Below are 22,208 nucleotides of genomic sequence, written 5' to 3' on the forward strand. Positions count from 1 at the left end.
GAGACTAGAAAATGGGCACTATCAGAAGTACCAAAAAGAGGGTGGATCTCTCAGATGAAATTAATTATGTAGAAAAAAAGAGAAATATCTGTAGAAGTAGAAGTGGCCTAAGAGTGCTGCCATATTTAGAAATGTTGGGGACACACATGTACTAAAAACTTATTCTTTATTTACTTGAAATTCAAATTTAACTGAGTGTCCTGTAATCTATCTGGTAATCCTAAGTAACCATCTAAGCCAGAGATGATAAGTAGGCTTGAGCCTACGTGACTTCATTAACAGGCTGACAGTGGCTGGAGAGAGAGATGGGTTAAACCAGTGAAGAGCGTGTGGCAATCAATTTGTTATGTCTGCAATTAGCACAGGATGGGGGAAATAATGGCACCAATTCATTAATTTATCTGCCATCCTGGACTTTTCCAACTCCTCATTTTACACAGTGAGGACCAGGGAAGACAAGGGACTTGCCCAGGCTCACAGCACAAGTCCACAGCTGGGCTGAGCTAAACTCATTTGCTGCTCCATGCTGCCTACTTGGAATCAAAACAGAAGGCTACCAACGCCATGATTATGTAATTTCCGACTACACTCAGTAACCATGCCCACCCACATCATCAGCCAGAATGCACACAGCCAGCCAATCCCTCCACCTGATCCAACTTACCATCATGACTACATTTGAATGCCCCAGAATAACATAAAAAACGCGAAACAAAATCCATTTAAACTAAGAGAGTTCTGTTTAAGGAGAGGTGGTTGAGATAGAAAGCACTCAGGGGTCTGAACAACCATGCTTTTCATGTGCTATCTTGGGGGCGCTCAGTAGTACAGTTTTACATTTGACAATTTGCCTTATTACAAAGCAGATATTTCACCTACTGTTCATTGAATTGGATGGAATCAAACTAAATTTGTGTCTTTATCTTTCTGTTCTCTTATATTTCTGGGCCTGAGGTTCCTTACTGCTAAAATAAGGAGACTGCACCAGGTGGATTTTTAGTTCAGCTCTCAAATTTCATGATTTTGTAACTCTATGCTTAATTTACAAACCAAGGCAAAATTCTCTCTTCAGGCGAGAAAATAAAAATCACTGGACTAGAGACGTCGCCAGAAGGGTTTTAAGCCAGCCTCTTTCACAAACAGAATTATTTAGTCTAATTGCTTTAAGTCTCCATTTAGATACCAGCCTTTTACTTTCTGCTCTTCTTAATCAAGTTCGTTCATTAGTATTCTCATTCATTCAATAAAGCTGTATTTTCTAGAAAAATTAGAGATGCACTTTCACTTTGACCTAGAAATTCCACTTCTAGGAATTCATCCCCAGCTTACACTCACACAAATAAAACATGTGACCAAGGTTATTCCAACAGGTTGGCAACAACCTAAACGTCCATCAATAGGGGACCTGCTATACAAATTACAGTGCATGCGTGCTAAGTCGCTTCAGTCGTGTCCAACTTTTTGCAGCCCTATGGACTGTAGCCCATCAGGCTCCTCTGTCCATTGGATTCTCCAGGCAAGAATACTGGAGTAGGTTTCTATGCCCTCCTCCAGGGGATTTTCCTGACCCAGGGGTTGAATCCAAGTCTCCTGCGGCTCCCGCACTGTAGGCTGATTCTTTACCGCTGAGCCACTGGAGAAGCCCACAAATTATAGTATATTCACACAAAGAAGTGCTATGCAGCTGTAAAAAGAATAAGCAATGTCTTTAGGTAGTGATAAAACAGTAAGCTCCAGGAAAATTAAGTGAGAAAGCAACTTGCCAAATAGCATATATATAGTGTGTTCACTTTTATATAAGGAGAAAGAAAAATAAACCCACACGTGCATGCATTTGTGCTTATTTGCAACAAGAAACACTAGAAGAATAAGTTTGAAACTAACAAAAATTGTTATCTACAGAGGTGGCATGGAATAAGAGGGATGCTAGATTGGAGCCAAGAATTCTCTGCTTGTTGAATAGTCTTGACTATAGAGTCATATAAAAGTTGTAAACACTTTACACGCTTTCCCAGAGGTCATACAATCAATTTAAAACATAACACCAAAAATAAGGCACTTAAACACACATCTATCTGTTTTGAAGCAATTCAATAAATTGTAATCAAATTCAACTGAAATTAACGACACTGAACTCATCCAACTGGATATGTACAAAGACTGTGTGTTAACTGGAATTCTCCAAGAAACTATTGCAGGATAAGCTGAAATGGTACAATTATTCAGATGAAGGAGAGAAATAAATATTTTAAAATGCCTTAAACCACATTTTGCAATCACAGCCTAGTAAGAGAGGATCTGAGAAACAGTAAATCTAGATAGATTAGTTTGGAATGCACCTAACAGGAAACATCAATCACAGGAAAGTTAAATTAATTTAATTAAATGTAAATTAATTTTTAAAATTTAATTTAAAAATTTGTTTATAGTTTTAAAATAAAATTAATTATCAATAGGAAAAACATCAAACCCTGAAAACTGAAAATAAAGGCACTTTAGAGTATATAAAAAAATTTTTTTAAGTATATAAAGCTGCTAATGTAATCACATGGAGAAAAATCTGTAAAGGGACTTTTGCATACATCTTTATTGACTAAATAAGAAGGGCTATAGTCTCTCCCCACCCCAAACCCCACACAGATTCATAGCATTTTATTGTGAGAATATTCAAACCTACAAAAAAGTTGAAGAAACAGTACAATGAATATCATATGTCCTTCACCACTCACCATTTCCCATGTCTGCTTTTTCTCTATAAATACATACATATATATGAACATATATGCACACAGACATACGTATACATACAGATACATTTCTGTTTTCAGTACATTTGAAGTTAACTTAGAGACACTTTGAGAGTTCACTCCTAAATAGTTCAGAATGCATCTCCTCATGACATTCTCCTGTATCATTACAGCATTATCATCACACTAATGAAAATGAACAGTAATTCAGTATTATCTAATGTATAGCCCACGTTCAGATTTCTTCTATTTCCCAAATATGCCCTTTACATTTTAAACATTCAGGATCCCATCGACACATGAGCCTTGCCTTTGATTATTATGTATTTTTTTCAGTCTCTTTTCATCTAAACCAGTGCTCTGCCCTTCTGCTACTGTTCTTGTTTTCTGCAACATTAACTTTTTGGAAGAATCCAGGCCAGGTGAATTGTAGGATGTCCTATATTTGCATGATTATCTTCTGATGGTCAGATTCAAATTAAACATTTTTTTGTTTAAAACATTAAAAATTATAGTTGGAACCTGAGTTCACTGAAAAAACCTAGAAGCAGTGAACCCCAGTGGCAATGAGCATGCCTAGCATGCAGGTCTTAGTTTCCAAACGTGATTCCCCATCAGAAAGAATCAGGGCTGTTGGGAGAAATAGCTAACTCCAAGTCTGCTGCTGCTGCTGCTAAGTCACTTCAGTCATGTCCGACTCTGTGAGACCCCACAGACAGCAGCCCACCAGGCTCCCCTGTCCCTGGGATTCTCCAGGCAAGAACACTGGAGTGGGTTGCCATTTCCTTCTCCAATGCATGAAAGTGAAAAGTTAAAATGAAGTCACTCAGTCATGTCCGACCCTCAGTGACCCCATGGACTGCAGCTTTCCAGGCTCCTCCGTCCATGGGATTTTCTAGGCAGGAGTACTGGAGTGGGGTGCCATTGCCTTCTCCGGCTAAGGCAGGTAAAATAGTAAGCACCCAGACTGACAGCAGAGAAAGGAGGAAGGGAGAGAAGCGGGCAGGAGGAAGGAGAAAAATGGTCCAAAGGGAACACTCTTCTGTAGATAAGAATATCAGCTTAAATGTGGAAGGAAAAATAGAACTAGAAAATGACCATTTTGCAACCCCAATAAAATTAACAATGATTCAGGCAAGGACCATTAACAGATGCCAAAACCAAAGATCATGGGGGACAGGATATTCACATGGTCTCAAAGTTTCACCCCACAGATTACATCAAAATTACTAAGGGGAAAAGGTATTGTTACAATAAATGTAGCAGATACCACTTTAACCTAGTGATCAAACTTAGCATCACTGATAAGAGTTCACACATGGGCCTCCTAACACGCTGCACTGATATAAAAAATGTAGCTTCACCTTGCCCAAACTGTTTAATCTGAATCTAATTGTGAAGAAACAAATTCAGATTCTGGTCTTGTGGGACATTTTATAAAATAACTAGCTTGGGATTTTCAAGAAGGTCAATATCCCAAAAGCATCCCCTACCGCAACTCCCACCAAAGTAGGAGGAATGTTCTAGGTTGAAGAGACTAAGCACATGGTAACAAACATAACACATCCTCCCAGCTGGACCCTTGATCCCTTCCCACCTACCTTGACAAATAAATGGCAAAAGGGACATTTTGGGGACAAGTTGGAAAATTTGAATACAGACCATATATTAGGTAGCATTATTATATCACTGTTAGTTTTTTAGATGTGATAATTATACTATTGTTAAATAAGAGAATATAATTGCTCTTAGGAAATTCATGCTGACATATTTGGGGATGAAATATTGCCTCTGCAAAGTATCGTCAAGTGCTTTAATGAAAAATAAGAGTGTAGTGGCAGGGTCAGGCAGAGGGAGAGAGAGGGATAGGGAAATGCATAAGGCAAAATGCAAACAACTGGAGAATCTACATAAAGGGTGTATGAGGCTCACTGTATTCGCTTTTAACTTTTTTGATGGGTTTGAACTTTTTCAAAATAAAAAGCTGGAAAGAAAATTTGGAGGAAAATCAGAAATATAAATAGAGAAGGAAAATGGCTTTAATGTCTATATTAAAAAAATAATGTCTGCAGCTGATTGGAATACAGTCCATTTAATATATTTTTTAAAATCCATGAATTCACAATGTTACTTTCCTAAAAGTGAGAGATTAAGAAAGAAGGAACTCCCAAACAAAAACAAAACAAGGAGTCCTTGGAGGTTTTCCTGTATTCCAGGCCACACGCTGGCTCTGGGATTCCAGGAGTGCCAGCAAAGGAGATGTGACCTCACCCTCATGAAGGGAGCTGACAGCACTCAGGCAGGCTCAACACTGAACCAGGAACTGAACCTGCGATGATGTTGCAGGGCTGGGAGAGGCAGGTGCCATGGACGTGTCTATTGGAGGCTGTGATCTGCCTAGAAAGGCTTTGCAGAGAAGTGGTGTTGAAACTGAGAACTGAGCAAAGATCCCTTCTTGCTAGTGTGGGTGCAGGGTTGAGCTGGGGCTGCTTTGCTGTGCTGAAGGTCTGGGCACCCATTACTCTAGCAAGGCACCTGGGGTTTTCGAAGAAACCCAGGACAAGAAGGGAGCTGTCTTTTGGTTATGCAAAGCCATGTAACAGTTTGTGTGGGAAGCTGGGGGAAGTTTGAGAAAATGATGCCTATATCTGCATCTGGGCATAATGTCTCAATAATCACCTGACCTCAGATTGTTTCCCTTAAGTTGAGCGCTTCCTACTGAATAAGGCTCAATCTCGGCATCAGGGAAATAATCAATTATTTAATCTTCTTAGTAAACAGATTCAAGGCAAAAGCCTTCTGTATAATTCAAAATGAAAGTAGGCTATGCTCTATTTAAAAAAAAATCAAGCCATTCATTACAAAACCACCAAGAGTAGAGCTCTAAGTACTATATGCTTGAAATACTTAGCATGTTATTGATTTTTATGACAACCAGTCCATCTATTTTCTGAGTTCAAAGGAACCATTCATTTTTTATATACAACAAGTTACTGGATGAGTAATAAGTCTAAAAGTGTGTGTGTGTGTGCGTGCACATCATGAAGGATTTACAAGGAGAACACAGGTCTGCACAGAGACTCATACCAGCCTGGGTCATCATCTGCTGACAGGCAAGTTGGGCTGAGGAGGAACCCAGAGACACGGAAGGAGCCCCTACTCCTACACCCGGAGGTCTGCTCGCAGCAGGAAGCAGGGAAAGTCTTGCTCTTTGCATCTCATTTTCCTCATTCCGCCTCACTAGGATGACACCCGCTCTTCCCTCCCCACAGTGTTGCCCTGAGGACTGGATGAAGTTGTGAGAGGCAGTGCACCAGTGGATGCCAGCACAGGCTCACAGCTACTTCATGCTGGCAATCCCTTGGCAAGACACTCAAGCTCTCTGTGCCTCTGTCTCTTCATCTGTGAAATGAGGAGAGTGTGTCCAGCTCGTGGGGTTGGTGTGTGGAGAAAATGAGCTCATTTATGAACAGTGTTTAGAACTGTGCCTGCCCCATAGCCAAGGCCATTGAAATGTAGACCAGTGGTACTGCAAATTGATTTTGTAACATGCCACCCAGATGTGTTCACTCATGCTTTCTGAGTACCAACTAAGTGCCAGGTCCTATGCAAGGTCCTTTGGGTACAGCCAGGACTCAAGGAGTTCACAGAAGGAGTTCACAGTGCGGTGGGTAACACGCAATCCTCATCAGAGAACTGCAATCTACTGAAGAAATGGCAGAGATGAAATAGTGAAGAAAAGGCAAAGAGAGGTGGCAAGGAGCTCCTGCAGCTGGAGCAGGTTGGGGAAGATCAGAGATCTGCAAGGAGATGGCACTTGAACTAAATATCAGAAAATGCAGAGGACTCTGCCAGGTGCAGAGGGGAATCGAGAGGACACATGAGCAGTGGACACAGCGTAGGCAAGGGCCTAGGAGCTGCAGAGAGCAGGTTCCATCCCTCAGCATGCGGGGAAGGAAGAGAGGGGGATCCAAAAGAATGCTGGCCCCGCAGCTCTGTCACCATTTGTGGTGTGACCTCATGCAGGCTGTCTTACCTCTCTGGGGTCACTTCCTTCCCCTTGTAGTGCAGGGTTCTCTGCCTGGAGAGCTCTGGGGCACGCTGCCACACCTAATTGGGAAGCTGCTTAGAAATGGAAGGGGAACCAGGCCCCAGGCTGTGAGCCCCTGGGGGAGGGAATTGCATGCAGGGCCCAGGAGGGAAGCTACCAGAGTGAAGGCAGGTGCTGATGGCTCTGAGCCACAGGAGATACAGAGAATCAGGACACAACATTATCAAGGTTATCTGGCCCATCAGCTGGCCCACCCCTCTCTGTTGATGATAGGGGCCCAGAAACGGATGCACTGAGGAAGGAGCCGGCCCAGACCCCACGGCCCTGCCCCTAGCTGGGAGTCAGAGCAGGAGGCCGTGTGGGTGCCCTGGTCCTTGAAGGAGTATGAGCATGGATCATGTCAGGTCATCTTACAACCAGCCAGGTCAGCACACCGAGGTCTCGAACGAGGAGCCGAGCATGGGAAAGGCTAAGTAATCTGCCAAACAACTCGGTTCAGTCGCTTGGTCGTGTCTGACTCTTTACAACCCCATGGACTGCAGCACGCCAGGGTTCTCTGTCCATGACCACCTGCTAACAAGTGCCAGGGCCTGGATGGGAATCCCAGCCCATGTGACCAAAGCCCAAGAAAAGCACCCCTATTATTAAGAGTTGACCAAGCATGTTAGCCCCTCTGGGCCTCCGTTTCCTCATCTGTACAAATGGGCACAAGCCCATCTTATCAAACAGGACTAGGAAGGGGCCATCAGTGCCACACTGTAACACAAACCCTGTTTTTTTTTTTGCCTCAGGGCAACCAAGCACTCCAGGCTTTGCCCCACATGAGTGTCACTACCGTCCTGGGAGGAAAGCAGACAATCACAGACAGGATGCTCAGGCTCCAGCAAGGGGAGGTGGTTTGCATAAAGCCATCCAGCTGAAGACGGCAGGCCCAGGATGGCCAGCCAGGAGTCCTCGTGTTGAGCCAGTGCCCTCTCCTTTGTTCCTTGTGTGGAACTACAGGTCCCCTCTGGGCTCCTGGCCACCATGGCTGAAAGAGCCTCCCAGGTCAGCCTGTCACACTAAGGCTCGAGCAGCAGAGTTTGACAAGAGCCCTGTGGTCCCTGATGCTGACTGCAGGGATGTGCAGAGGAGCTGAGAACGCTACTGCAACTGCATTTCCGCTCTGACATTCCAAAAGCGGATCCTCAGCCTGAATCTGGAGAAGGCAATGGCACCCCACTCCCGTACTCTTGCCTGGAAAGTCCCATGGATGGAAGAGCCTGGAAGGCTGCAGTCCATGGGGTCGCGAAGAGTTGGACACAACTGAGCAACTTCCTTTTCACTTTTCACTTTCATGCGTTGGAGAAGGAAATGGCAACCCACTCCAACGTTCTTGCCTGGAGAGTCCCCTGGACAGAGGAACCTAGTGGGCTACAGTCCATGGGGTCACAAAGAGTCGGACACGATGGAGCACACATGTGCTTTGTCCTGTCACCCTGTTTTACATGCTGGTCCTCCTGGAGGGACTTCCTTTTCTGATTCCCTTTCCAGTTCTTTCCAGATTCAACTTGTAATTCCAGACTTGACTCAACATAATGTGCAGTTGTGCTGCTTCCTAGCAGCATCAGCCGTACCATAAGCAGTGCGAGTAATTTATTTATTTAGAATGAATTATTTACACCGAGCATATTTCCAGGCGGTGAGAGACGCATCAACAATGAAGCCATTGGAGTTACACGCTGGGAACTGATATTACTTTAGATACCGTGGTCTTGAATTAAAAATGGGGGTCAGAACCCTGAATTGAATCTTTTAGCAGATGGACAAGAAAGATATGGGTTGGGTCGTTGGCAGGAATAGACTGGAAACCGCCATGCATTCGATAACATCGTGCTCTTCTTCGCTTCTGCTTCTCTGAAAACTCAACCAGGAAAGAGGGTATGCACAGTGCTTACAGATGCCTTGGGCTTGTTTGGCCTCTCCTGCAGGGTCTCTGTTTTAATCTCACTGTTCTGAATCACCTTCCCTGTTTGAGATAGTTCATTTCACCCACAAAACTTCTAATCTAGAGACAAATGGAGACATAGTTTCTCAAGGAGTTCCCCCTTGCCTGGGGCCTGGCTGGCATTTCAGATGCCAAAGCATCAGTAATGGTGATATGAATCTTCATCTACAGGGGCTGCGGTCGGAAAAGGGCCATCACCTGCTCCACCATCCCTGTCCTACCTGATGCTCTCAGTGGCCCCAGAAGGGCAGGTTTAGTGAGCCCATTTCACAGATGAGTTCCGTGAGGCTCCAGGAGCTTGCCGATTTGCCCAAGCCTACTGTCAGTGAGAGACATAGGAGGGACAAAGACCCAGAGCTTCTAGATTCCTGGCCTCTGTTCTGGCTACCAAGCCTAATTGCTCTTCTGCCAATACCCACCTGTCCTGGGGTAGCTGCACTGAGTAGTGGAATTTGCCCTGGTCTGGCAGAGTGCACAGCAGGCGCTGCACTTGTTAAATAAAGGAATGAATAAGTAAATATGAGCATGAATGAACGGAAACAGAGCGCTTTCCTCTCCCCACAGACTATCAATGGGTTCTGCCAGGATCCTGGCTGAGGGCTCATACTTCCTCCCACCCATCTGCATGTAAACCAAGAGCTGGAAACCTTCGCTCCCCTCATAAACGACCCTCTGCGTGCTCTCAGAACCTTCCTTTACTGCACCAGGCCTCCGATGTCACTGCCATGAAGGGCCATCCGTAATCTCCAGTCCTCAGTGTTTCCCCGCCCCCCTCCATACAGCCCATAGTGCACGCTTTTAATATTTCTTCTCTTTCTCCTCCCCCACCTTTCTTTCTTTCTTTTTTTTAATGAATCCAGAAGGTGGAAACATCTCATAGATTATTAATGTGCTAAATGGCCCCTCTGGAGACCAGCGCCAAGAAATGGCTCCAACCCGCCCTGGATTATTGGCCTCCATTCTCTTTCTTAGAGAGCCGTGCAGCAGCAGCAAAGTTCCTAGCCATGCCTAAGCACACCATGGCTCCTAAGTGGTTTTCAATCAGGTCCACAGTTTCCATTGCCCACTCCATGGGCAAGGGCGTGGCAGTCACGTGGGCTGGGCAGTGGCAGGATTCCGGCCTGTTGGATTCTGACCCTAGGGGGCTGAGAAGCAGAGGTCATGTGCACCTTGAGTGTCTTGCTGAAGAACCCCCATCCTGCCCGTTATGCCTTTGTTTTGGGTCTGCAGTGCCAGAGTAAATAACCTTTGCTGTTGACGCAAAATGGGGGCTATCATCAGAGGTCTGCTTCTGGGAGGAGTCCCTCTCACTGTGACATTGTCACATCATGACATCATAAGAGCAGCTACTGTTCCGCATTCTCTAAAGGTGCTTTCAGCTAAAAAAGGAAACACCTTCATTGATTCTCACAGCTGTACAGAACATATGAGGCTACTTTGCTATTTCCATTTTACATGAGAGAGAAAAGTGAGGCTGAGAAAGAGAAAATAAGACCAGGGGGTAATTACAAAGCTCTAGAGAATGAGCCAAGGGATCTAGCTTTGCTGTGAAAACTTGGTTAAGATCCTACCCACTCTGGGCCTCTGCTCCCAGTCTATACAGTGGGAACACTGGACACAGTGATTGCTAAAACCTGATGCCTTTCTATGAATACATATCAAAGTCCACAAACCACAGCTAAGTAAGAAACAATCTCTTGAATTCTCAGGCAACCAACAGCTTTCATAAGATAATCACATGAGAAAATCAAGTCAGATGACAAATTTGCTGTTCCTATAACAGAAATGGCATTGACCAACAGTTTAGAGCTATGCTAGAATTCAGTAAATAGCAAAGGGCCTGATTTAGAGTTTTCACAGATTTGGTTTTTTAATGTCAAAACCAAGCATGATTCAGATTTTTCAGAAATCAAGTCCTAAATGTGCCAACATTTACACAGTCGGGGTTCTCCGGTTCACATGCCCTCCTCACCTCCACTCCCTCATGAGAGCTCTGCCAAGGAGACTGCCCCATCACACAAACTGAAATGGTCCTGCCCAGTAAGGTTCTCGAGGGAGTGTTGGGGCCGTCCAAGGGGCAGGGTGGGCTGCCTGCTGAGGGGAGGCTTGGGACAGTGCCAGGAGAAACGCATCTACAATTTAATAATCTGCTCCAGCTGCCTTTTAAAGGACAGGCTCTGCGGGATACGGTTCTTGACGAAAGAGTGTTTGCGTTTTCCAGCGAGCAGCCCTTTATCCCTTCAGGAACCTGACTGTATTTTCATCAGCGAGACTATTTCTATCTGCAAGCTGAGGCAACTATCATCTCACTCCCTAGAAAGAATTTTGTCTTGGTCTCAGGGTGTGAACCCTCTCTGGCCACATCTCTTGCATTTTTGCTGGCTTTGCTTCCATCTCGTGTTCAAGCTACCCTGCCTCCATCTTTCCCACCCAGCTCCAAATCCTCCCACTCATCCCCAGGCTCCATGCTTTCAGGGGGACAGACTACACTGGGGGGGAGGTTTATAGAATGTCTCCAAAACTGTGCAAGGCAGAGTCAGAAGCTAGCCACCTTCAGATCTCCAAGGAAAGGATTCTGAGCAGGTCTGAAAACATTTTCAAAGGAAGCATATCAGTTACAGAGCATCAGGGCCAGAAATGGGAGATATGGGCTAAAGCCAAGCCAGAGATCATTTCAGATGTCCCTTCACATCCTTTTACCAAAGGGCTGCAGCTGGAAAGCCCTCAGGTCCCTCTGAGTCTGAGTCCAAGTCTGCCCTCATCATTAGGGATGAGCCTAAGGTGCAGAAGTCAGGCATCCAGCTCCAGGGACCACTCAAGATCTGAGTCAGGACCACACCAGGCCCTGCCCTCCGGCCGCTTGAGGGCGGGGGTGGAGGGAGGTGCAGCCACAAGGCAGCAAACGCCAAGGGAAGACTATGCAGGTAAGGGAGCACAGGGGAAGGAACAGGAAGCTTCACAGAGGAAGAAGCGGCCAAACTGCATCTGGAAGAATGAGCAAGCTCTGCCAGGCGGAGGGACCAAGTGGCCGCTGGATGAAGGAGCAGGTGGGTGACAAACAGAGGGGCGAGATGAAGGAGAACTTCTTGCCACGCCATGGGCTGTGGGCTTTGTCCTGGGATGTTGGCCCCAGCAGCAGCCCCTGCTGTCTCCTCCATGTCCTCTTTCCAACCGGGGCTGTGTAAATTAAACTTGTGTGAACCAGCAGCACTCGTCAGTGTTCTGAGGTTTGGGAAACAAGCAGGACTTAGAGATCACCTGGCCTAGCAAGTTCCCAGAAACCAACTGCATCTGTATCACCTGAAATGACAGTGGGGATGAAGAGTGGGGTCCACAGTCCTTGAAGGATGTGATGAATCCCTTAACCTGGACCTGCTCAGCGTGGAGCCTGGAAATTTGCATTAACACGAGCACATCCTTGGCCCTCATAAATGATGCTCACCATATAGTGTGACAGCAGCAACCTGGTATATGCCTACTCTGGGTATTAAATCTCCCTAACAGTAGGACTGGATGAGAGCAGAATGTTCGGGGAAACTGGGCAAGAGGGAACTCACTACTTCACAGCCAGGAAGCCTGCTCCATGCCCAAGGCCTCCAGCAGCAAGGGCATGACTGCAGGGAAGCCCTGCTTCCCTCTCACTTCAGCCATGCCCCTGCATCTCCCCACCCACATCTCAGAAACCTGACAAAGTCTCTCAAAGAGCCATGCAGTTCGAGCGACTAGGACTCCTCTGTCCTCCCCAGCGCCCTGCAGGCTATCCAGTCTGAACGTGCTCAGTTCTCCAACAGCCAGAACTCTACCCTCCCCAGATGCCCCCAAGGCTATGCACTGGAGGGTTTCCACTGAAGTGAGGCCCAGATCTGAGCCCACACCCTGAGTGGGATCTGACCAGGAGGACAGGGACAGAGCCCGCATTGCCTGCCCTGGACTCCACGAAGATCCTCCCCTCTAGTTGGAGGAGCTGACGCTCCCAGTGACTCACGTCACGACTTAAACAATATTAGCCTCTTGATGCAGCAACCATGAATCAAGAAGCCCAGCAAAAGGCAAAAGTTAAATTTGACTGATTTTAGCACCAGGGTGAATTTTCACCCCTTTGTGGCGCAAATCTCTATTTTTGTAGCACCAGGAAACAGAAACAACTGATTGTGCATTCCAGACTGTCTCTGTCCAGCAAGCATTGTTCCCCCAAAGGGCAGTCAGAGCTCCTTTTCAATTACACAAATTACATGCATTTTCCCATTTGTGAAACTCTGTTTCAGAGCCCAGTTTTGAATAAGTTAAGGGATTGATCAAATCCCTTGAGCGACAGCAGACTCACTCACCCACCATCTTTTCAAACTCAGCCTCAGGGGGCGGGGGAGGGGGCAGGGGGCCCCCAGAATCCAATCCACAGCAAATGGGGCTGTGTTCTCCAAGAGCAGAGGGTGCAGAAATCCTCCAGAGCTACTCTCCATCGGGACCCACATCTTTGTTCCTACCTCCTCCTTGCCTGGCTTCTCAGGCTGGGAGAAGTCTATTCTGAGCTCACCCTGTGATTCAGGTCCCTGGAACTCTCCAAATTGCTGGGCACTGCCCAGTTCTTAGCCCCTTGGTGTCCCTCACCCATGCACAGCTGGAGCCCTGGATCTGCCCCAGAGTTTGGTAGCAGATGCCTAGGGCAGCGGGGGATGGAGGACGAGAATCACCCTGTGGACAGTGCAGAGGGCTTCTGCTGAGCTGGAGGCCGAGGATCTGCACTGTTCTCCCAAGTCCTTGGCCTCTTCATGGTCAAGTCCACATTGTGAGAAACTTGCCGTGGAGGGTTTCAGACTCCTCAGCCTATTCCCCACACTTAGTTCAGTTTAGCACTCTGTGAGGACCTACTTGGTACCAGGCAGGCCTTGTGCTAGGCACTGGTAACTAGGAGATGAAGAAAACAAGAGTCCTCTGCCCCCAAGAAGCTTATAGTCTAGTAGGAAACACCTGGATACAGGATAGACTATTCTCCACACAGTGTAATTCATTTATTAATGGAACACGGTATGTGATACGGAAGTGATGTAGACCCATATACATTCCTCAATCTTTTTTTCATTATCATTCTCCTAAGAAACCTGTAATTTTCCCAATTCCACCACACTCATGAAATTGTGATACCACAGATATACTGTTTCTGCATTGTATGTATGAGTGCTAAGTCGCTTCAGTCTTATCCGATTCTTTGCAACCCTACAGACCCACCAGGCTCCTCTGTCCATGAGATTTTTCAGGCGAGAATACTGGAGTGGGCTGCCATTTCCTCCTCTAGAGGATCTGCCTGACCCAGGGATTGAATCAGGGTTTCCTGTGTCTCCTGCATTGCAGGCAGATTCTTTACCCACGGAGCCATCAGGGAAGCAATAAATAACACAGCCTCCACCTCATAGCCCACTTCTTGCCTTGTCAGCTTCTCTAGGCCAGAGGCCCTCTTGTGCGTGCTAAGGCCGCAGAGCTACTAGCTGCCAAGCCAGGAGTGTGCGACACTGCGCTTGCTCCTGCAGCTCCTGGAGAATTCTGAGGGGTAGACAGTTCCAAGCGAGGCTATGAGACGGCCAGGAAGCTCCTGGATTCCTCTCTGGATGAGGCTTTTCCAGGGAACTTGGTCTCTCATGTCGAGGCAAAACATCCGTCTGCAGATCCTTCCATCCCTCCCAGCCTCCCTCCCTCTATTCAACAGACACCTAATAAGGTCTGTGAAGTGAGAGGCACCAGAAGAAACAGGAGTAACGCAGGCCCATTTTCTGTCCTCAAGGAATTCACAGCCCAACTAAATATGTCCCCATATCTGCAAAGTTCTAAGAGGAGGGAAGGCAGAGGGGCTTGGGGTGGGGTGGGTGGTGTACATGCTCTGCTAGAAATAAACAGGGGAAAGGAGGAAAAGAATTTCCAGCGCGGCTACTTTAGATAGTGCAATAAGGAAAGGCTTCCTAGAAGAGGCAGCATTTAATCTGGATCTCTGAGATTGGATCGGTCTTGGCATATAGGTCACGGGAGAATGGGATATTTCAGGTGGTGGGAACAACGTTTCAGGAAAGACAAGGAACACTACGAAGTGGGGGTATTCAAGTGGATATTCAACTCTGGGAGCAGCAGAAGGCGGGGCAGGGGTGTCAACAATAAAGCAAGAAACCCTTATTGCTGAGGACATGCCGGGGCACAGTTCTAATCCCTGTTTAATAGTTTGGCCCACACAGCAGCCCTGTGAGGCCCACCTTCTTACTGCCCTGCTGTACACGGGGAAGGCTGAGGTTCAGAGAGGCAGTATCTGGCACAACCAGCATGAGTCCGGCGTGCTCCTGGGAGCTGGGGAGAGGCTGCTCAAGGACAGAGAAGGTTCTTGACTCCACTAAGGTCTCAAGGCTGTCTGCAGCACCACAGACAGGTGCCCCCCGGGAAGCCAGGGGCCCTCGGCACACTTAAACCGTGCTGGGTCCCATCATGTGGCTAGGTTTGCACCAAAGCACGCTGAGCTGCTTTCCCGGCCTCCGCCACGCTTGCATCCGCCCACATTCAGCGTGGCCTGCTCCGGCCACAGTGAATGACTCACTGCTCCCCGAGCCCACGTTCCTTCCCACCTCCCGCTTTTGCCCGCCCAGTTTCCTCTGCCAGCAGCGCTCTCCTCCACGTCTCCAGCTGTCCAACGCCCTCTCCTCCCTCGCAGCCAGTTCCACGTCACCTCCCCTGAGAAGCCCTCCTGAACCCAGGGCTGGCTGAGTGGGTGGCTCTCCCTTGGGACCCCGCCCTTCCCTTGTCACAGCTCTGCCACTGCTGCCTCCCTCCCCTCTGGGCCACCAGCTTGGGGCTCTACCCTCAGCACCCCATACACCCAGGGCTGGACTCACAGAGGACTTTAATCACCATGAACAGAATGAAACCAGGCCTCCCTGGGGACTGGCTCCTGCCCACCCCTTCATTCTCATTCTCACCACCCTGACTCCCCACCCACCACTCCCACACTCCAGCCCCAGTGACCTCTTGGCTGTTCCCCCAACAAGCCAGGTTCGTTCCCCTCACAGGCTGTCTGCATTTGCTATTACATCCTGACTTCATCCAACCAACCCCTTCTCGCCCTTCAAGCCTAAGCTCCTCCGAGGGGCCTTTCCTGTCGAGGAAACAGCCACTGTTTATCCCCTCACCCTGTTTATTCTAGCCATTTCCTTACCCCAATCTTATTTCAAGGGTCAAACTGCCTGAGTTTAAATCTTGACTGTATTACCTATGAGTCGTGGGTCCTTGGGCAAGTTATTTAGCCTCTGTGTGCCTCGGTCTCCTTATCCATAAAATGGAATACTAATAGTACCAACAGCATAGAGCAGTTATAGTGAGTAAATGAGTTAATGAAAATATAGGCTCAGAACGGTGTCTGATACGTTGCAAGTCCAACATACATACTATACAAGTATTGCTCTTAGTATTATTACTACTTACTTGTGTATTTGCTTACTGCCTGCCTCCCTCCTAGAGTGCAAGCTCTGAAAGGGTAGGAACCATGCCTGTCCTGTCCAACACTATATCCCCAGTGTCTACCCAAATTCCAGGCACATAGTAAGTTGTGTTATATTTGTTGCATGGAGGAATGGATGGTGGATGGATGGATGAAGCAAAGAAATAAAACATGTGCCTGGGCCACCACTCATCCTAGGTTCGCATTTTTTATATTTTTCTCTCACATTCCAAATAAGAGTTAGCACCGGTGATTTTCACCTGCAACAGACCATATACTCACTGGTAGAACATCTGTCTGTATAACATTTGCCAGTGTAAAGAGTAAGTAACAGCCAAAACCGCCAGGAAAGGCTTAACCAAGGAGAAAGGCAGCCTTAGCAGACCAAATAATTTCAGTGGGAGAAGGAGGTCTGGATCACCTGGTTAAGGAAATAGCTAGAGCAGGACTCTGAGGCCTGAAGGTCTTGGGTGTACTTAAGGAAAGGTGGGTTGTACATGGAGTGAGTGGCAGGGATAGAAGATGAGATTGGATAGGAGGACTAGCTGGATGTCGATGCCCCTGAAAGTCGTGCTAGGGAGTCACTGATATATCTCAAACACACAGTGCTGGTGTCAGGGCTACCCTTGAAAGACCCACTGTGTTGGCCAGGACAGGACAGAGAATCAGGCCAGGAGGTGAGGACAGTGGGAGGCTGTGCAATCATCCAGAAAAGAGCAGGGAAGGCCTGAACCTGGCAATTTAGGAACCATCTTGGGCAAGGAACCATCCCTGAGAAAGACTAGCGACCAGTCAAAGACAGCTCCCCCACCAAAGGTGGCCCAGACCTTACCTGTACCAGATTCCAGCCTTGGAGGGACTCTGCGATGATGGATGTAACAGACGGACAGACTCCTCCAAACACCATCAAGTGGTTCGGCCCGTATTTTATTGCATCGTAGAAGGCTTTCAACCCTTTTGCATTGTCACACTGGGGAGCAACACACAGAAAGAGAAGCCAAAATTAGAAACAGCTTTCCCCAGGGACAGGGGCCCTATGGTGCATTCACACAAACAGAACTCCCTCATGGGAAACCGGAATATCAGTTCTCCCGTTGTGAGGCCTCTCTTTAAGCCAGTCTTGAGCCCACACTGTGAACACAGTGAGGTGTGGTCTCAGTATCCCTCTTCCTGCTTCTCCCTCCGAGCACCCTCCAAATCTAGGACCTTAGGCTCCTAGCTATCTCCCTTCAGACCACACTGAGGAAAGGGCCCCAGAACTCCTCAGCCTGGGCCTCTCCCAGCACAGTCCTCTGTATTTTAAAAGAAGCTAAATCCACACCCACCAGGATGGCTATTATCAAAAAAGCAGAAAACAATAAATATTGGCAAGGATGTGGAGAAATTGAAATCTTTGTGCATTGCTGGTAGGAATATAAAATGGTGCAGCTCCTACAGAAAACAATACTGCAGTTCTCCAAAACAGAATTCAACAGAATTATTACAGGACCCAGCATTCTGCTGCTGGGTATATACCCCTAAGAACTGAAAGCAGGGACTCAAAGAGATATTTGTATATCCATGTTCACAGCAGCATTGTTTACAGTAGCTGAAAAGTGTAAACAACCCAAATATTCATCAAGAGATGAATGGATGAACAAACTGTGATTTACACAAACAATGGAGTATTCTTCCATCTTAAAAAAGGAAGGGAATTCTGACACATGCTAAAACGTGGATGAAACTTGAAGGCATTATGCTAAGTGAAATAAGCCAGACACAACTGGGCAAATGTAAGATTCCTCTTAGATGAGGTAACTGTAATAGTCAAATTCACAAAGATAGACAGTTACCAGGGGCTAGAGGAGGGGGCAATGGGGAGGGTAGTGTTTAATGAGTTCCGTTTCAGTTTGGGATGATGGAAACATTCTAGAAATGGATGGGGGGTGATAGTTGCACAACAGTGTGAATATGCTTGATGTCACTGAACTGTACACCTAAAAATAAAGTGGCATTTTTTAAATGTTATATATATTTTATCACAATAAAAAAAAGGAGGAGGAGCATGAGGTGAATCTAAGCGGAAGAATTCATTCAGCAGATACTTGCCAAGCACCACTCTGTGTTCAGCCCAGGGCTGGGGGCGGAACAAGCAGAGAAACTTGGACACAGCCCCTGCCAAGGAGCTCACATGTAAGAGAGGAAAGTAGATCCTGGTGACCCGCTATGGAAATGAACAAGGACAAATGTCGTCAGATGTTGGGAGTCAATCACAGCCCACCTCCCTCCTCTCCACCTCCTCCTCTCTCATCCAGTCGAGTGGCTGTCTCTCCCTGGACAGAGGGATTGGCTACGAACTGGGTGTCTTGCTCCCTTGAGACCCAGTTAAGCCTGTTCATCACCTCACAGTCTGAAGCTTCTTTGTCAAACATAAATTAGTCCTTTTTACTCTGCTGCTTTCTGTGCACTTAAAACCCAAACTCCTATCAGAATATAATTCTCAAAAAGGCTAGAAACATAATTCTCATGAAAATCAATAGTGGGTACACATCAACCTTTTATTTAACTCATTAATAAAGGGAATCTGCTGGACAACAAAGTGGATTCAAAAGAAAATTTGAGATAGGGATTTTTTATAGGGAATGGAAAAACAAGAAATAAGATTGCTAAATTAGATACTAAACTGGTTAATGTCCCATGGGGTGATAAAGCTATCACTTTTAGGGACAGAAAAAGAAATTATTGAAAACCAGCACATCTTACCAGTTTTAGAGAATTGTAAGATGTCTGGGCCTTAAATTTCACTCTCCTCCCCATCAGATAACCCTAAAGCAGGGCTGTTAGAAAATGCTCTAACTGGGTTATATAATAACTATTTTGTATTACCGACTATAGTTTGGTATGATAGTCTTCACCCTCCTTAACATAATGGATGCAAGAAGCCACAAGACCTTGCCCTGCCTCCCACTCCGACCTGATTTCCCTCCACTCTCTCCCTTGCTCACCAAGTACAGCCTCACCAGCCTCCTTCTTGATCCGGGAAAGGAAAAGCAATTTCTTCCTGCCTCTGGGCCTTGGCACTTGCTTTTCACTTTGACGAGAATAATATTTGCTCGGTTCTCAGCATGGCTCACTCCTCATCATTCAAGTCTCAGCTTAGCCGTCACCTCCTCAAGGAAGTCTCCACTGTTGTCTTACTGGAAATAGCCCCCACCTCCAGTCACTCTCTAACACGCCATCCTATTTAATGCTATGACGTAGTTCCGAAATTTATCTGAAGTCATCTTTTCTACTTTTGTTTGTCTGTATATTCACTGTCCTTTAATTAAAAAGAAGCCACCTGAGGACAAGGCTTTTGGTCACTGTTTCCAGTTCTGTCTCCCCAGGATTTACCCAGGGGCCTCCCTAAGGACCCAGGAAGGGTCTGCTGGATGCCTGAGGGGCCCAATGACTTCCTCCCTGCATCTGTTTCCTCCCCTTCTTTCTACTTCCACATCTCTCTCCCTAGTGTTGTCTTCTTGTCCATTCTGTGTCTTCCTTCTTCCCTTCGATGCCCCTGCCTTCCCCTCAAAGTGGGACCGTAAAGTGGGACCAGCGTGGGGTAGTATCTGTTGCTCTCTCCTCGTCTGTTTGAGACACTCTGGACCGAGATCCACAGTGGGTGTCAACAGGGATAGAAACATGAGTCTAACGTGGTTCCTGGCCTCAGAGATCTCACTGTCCAGTGAGATAAGGGTATGGGTGGCCCCAGTAGGGGGTGGACAGGGCTCAGTGCTGGGGCAGAGGCATATGGGGGAGTGCCTGAAGCGGGCTCCGGGGGCTGGGTGCTTAAGACCTAGGATGAGGACAAAGTGGCCTAGGCTAAGGTTAAAGAGCACTCTGAACATCAGCCTAGAGTATGGACAGTACTCTGGAAAGGTTCAGGAAATGATTAAATTTGAAAATTTTAATTTAATTAAATTTTTTTTAGCTACCTGGCTTCCTAGGTGGCACTAGTGGTAAAGAACCTGCCTGCCAACGCAGAAGACTTAAGAGATGTGGGTTAGATCCCTAGGTGGGAAGATCCCCTGGAGGAGGGCATGGCAACCCTCTCCAGTATTCTTGCCTGGAGAGTCCCATGGACAGAGGAGCCTGGCAGGCTACAGTCCATAGGGTCGCAAAGGGTTGGCCACGACTGAAGTGGCTTAGCAGGCATAAAATTAGCCAAGCTAATTTTTCTTTTTGCCAAGAAAGAGAGAAGGAGAGAAAGATGGGAAGGAAGGAAGAAGGAAGGAGGGAGATCAGGAGGAAGAAAGATGAAATTCTTGTTGTTTCTTGGGGCCCTCTAATAATTGTTCCTGTTCCTTGATTGAAAGCAACACTTCCCTTCGTGGGCAGAGCACAAGCAGATATAACAGAGAAGTTCATGTTTTAATTGTTTCTAACATGATTTACTGAATCGTTTTCCATTTTAATACATTCCTATAATGACTTTAGCTTGCTTTCTAATCTGTACTAATGACAATGATGATATAGTACCATAAGATTTATAATCAAAGTTGCATTAAAATAATATTAGCAACAATGAACTTATTAATACCTGTTTGTTCAGCAAACATTTCCCCAGTACCAAGTCCCTGCAAGACTCTTCATTAATAATGATGTCCTGGCTTCTCACAAAGAGATACCTTCTGAATACGTCAACTCAAAAATCTGAGTGTATTTGGCCACAGGTATTCGAGCTGCAAAAGTTTATCTGACTCGGTTTTCACCAAGCTGTGTGGAGGGCAGAATTCTGGCTCCCATGACATCCACGGTCTTACTCTCAGGAATCTGTTATGTTTTGTGGCAAATGGGACTTTGGAGATGTGATTAAGGTTACTGATCAGCTGACCCTAAAGTGTTACCCAGGTGGCCCAGTGTATCCACACAAGCCCTGAAAAGCAGAGATGTTTTTTGGCTGACAGCAGAGGGGTAATCAGAGATTCAAAGCATGAGATGTACTTGACGTGCTGTTGTTGGCTTGAAGTTGAATTCTGCCAATAACCTGAATAGTCGGGCCTCCAGAACCCAGCCCAGCTAACACCTTGATTTGGCCTTGGGAAGCTCTGAGCAGAGGGTTCAGCAGAGTCATGCGGGCCTGGACTTATGGACCATGGACTGGGAGACAATGTGTGGTTGTGGTGTTTAAATTTGTGGACATTTGTTGAAGCATCAGTAGAAAACTAATGTAGTGAGGTAAAATGAGAAAAATAAGAATAATATAGCAAGATTTTCCTTAATGTTAAATGTACTCCATTTAGACCACTATCCTTAGTTTAAAGATCCTTTGTGGTTTGTATAGTGTTGAAATGTGTTTCTGTTATAAAACTGCAGATAGCAGCAGGATTTTGTTTTTAATTTCCTAATGTGGCAAAATAACATATTTTCTAACCTATGTACGTTTCTGTTCCATGCTCCCCTGGGACCCAGTCTCTTTGGCCTTTACTGGAGTGCAAGATCCAAATGTGGAGGCATTGCCAACACAACACCCTCATTGTCAGATACAGACAATGAGGACTAGAGCGGTGAAGAGACTCGCCCACTGTCCTTTCAGGGTTACGGGAGGTATTTCAGGACCCTCAGTTCAGAGCTTTCTCAATAGACAAGAACTCAAGCTCGGTGGGTGAAGGGAAGGGAAGTCAGCAGCATTCTAGAAAGGACCACTCCCCTCCGGGCAGTGCTAGGAGCCCAAGCCTCTTCCTGATCAGCACACTTGACCTGAGGTGGGAGAAATACCCTACTGGGCACCAAGTAAGAAAGAAAAGGAGAGAAAGATGGGAAGGAAGGAAGACGGGCGCTTCTCCAGCTCCCTGAGAGAGCACGTCCACAGTGAGTAACCACGTAAAAATCACGTGCGTCTACCTGTCCCATTTGATGGCTAATGTCACTCCCCCTCATTTCTAATATTGTCTCTTCCGAGCTGACGTGGTTAGTGTCCCCAGTAGATGGGCTCTC

General features: G+C 46.6%; 1 protein-coding gene across 1 annotated transcript in view; it reads right to left on the reverse strand.

The window, feature by feature from the left end:
- Positions 1-22,208, reverse strand: part of GABBR2 (gamma-aminobutyric acid type B receptor subunit 2) — a 367,577-nt gene that overhangs the window by 228,267 nt on the left and 117,102 nt on the right. Inside the window, exon 2 of the mRNA XM_052644771.1 lies at positions 17,086-17,223. Coding sequence (XP_052500731.1) covers positions 17,086-17,223 — 138 coding nt within the window. The remainder of the gene's footprint in view (positions 1-17,085; positions 17,224-22,208) is intronic.

This window comes from Budorcas taxicolor, chromosome 8 (assembly GCF_023091745.1).
Source record: "Budorcas taxicolor isolate Tak-1 chromosome 8, Takin1.1, whole genome shotgun sequence".
NCBI lineage: Eukaryota > Metazoa > Chordata > Mammalia > Artiodactyla > Bovidae > Budorcas > Budorcas taxicolor.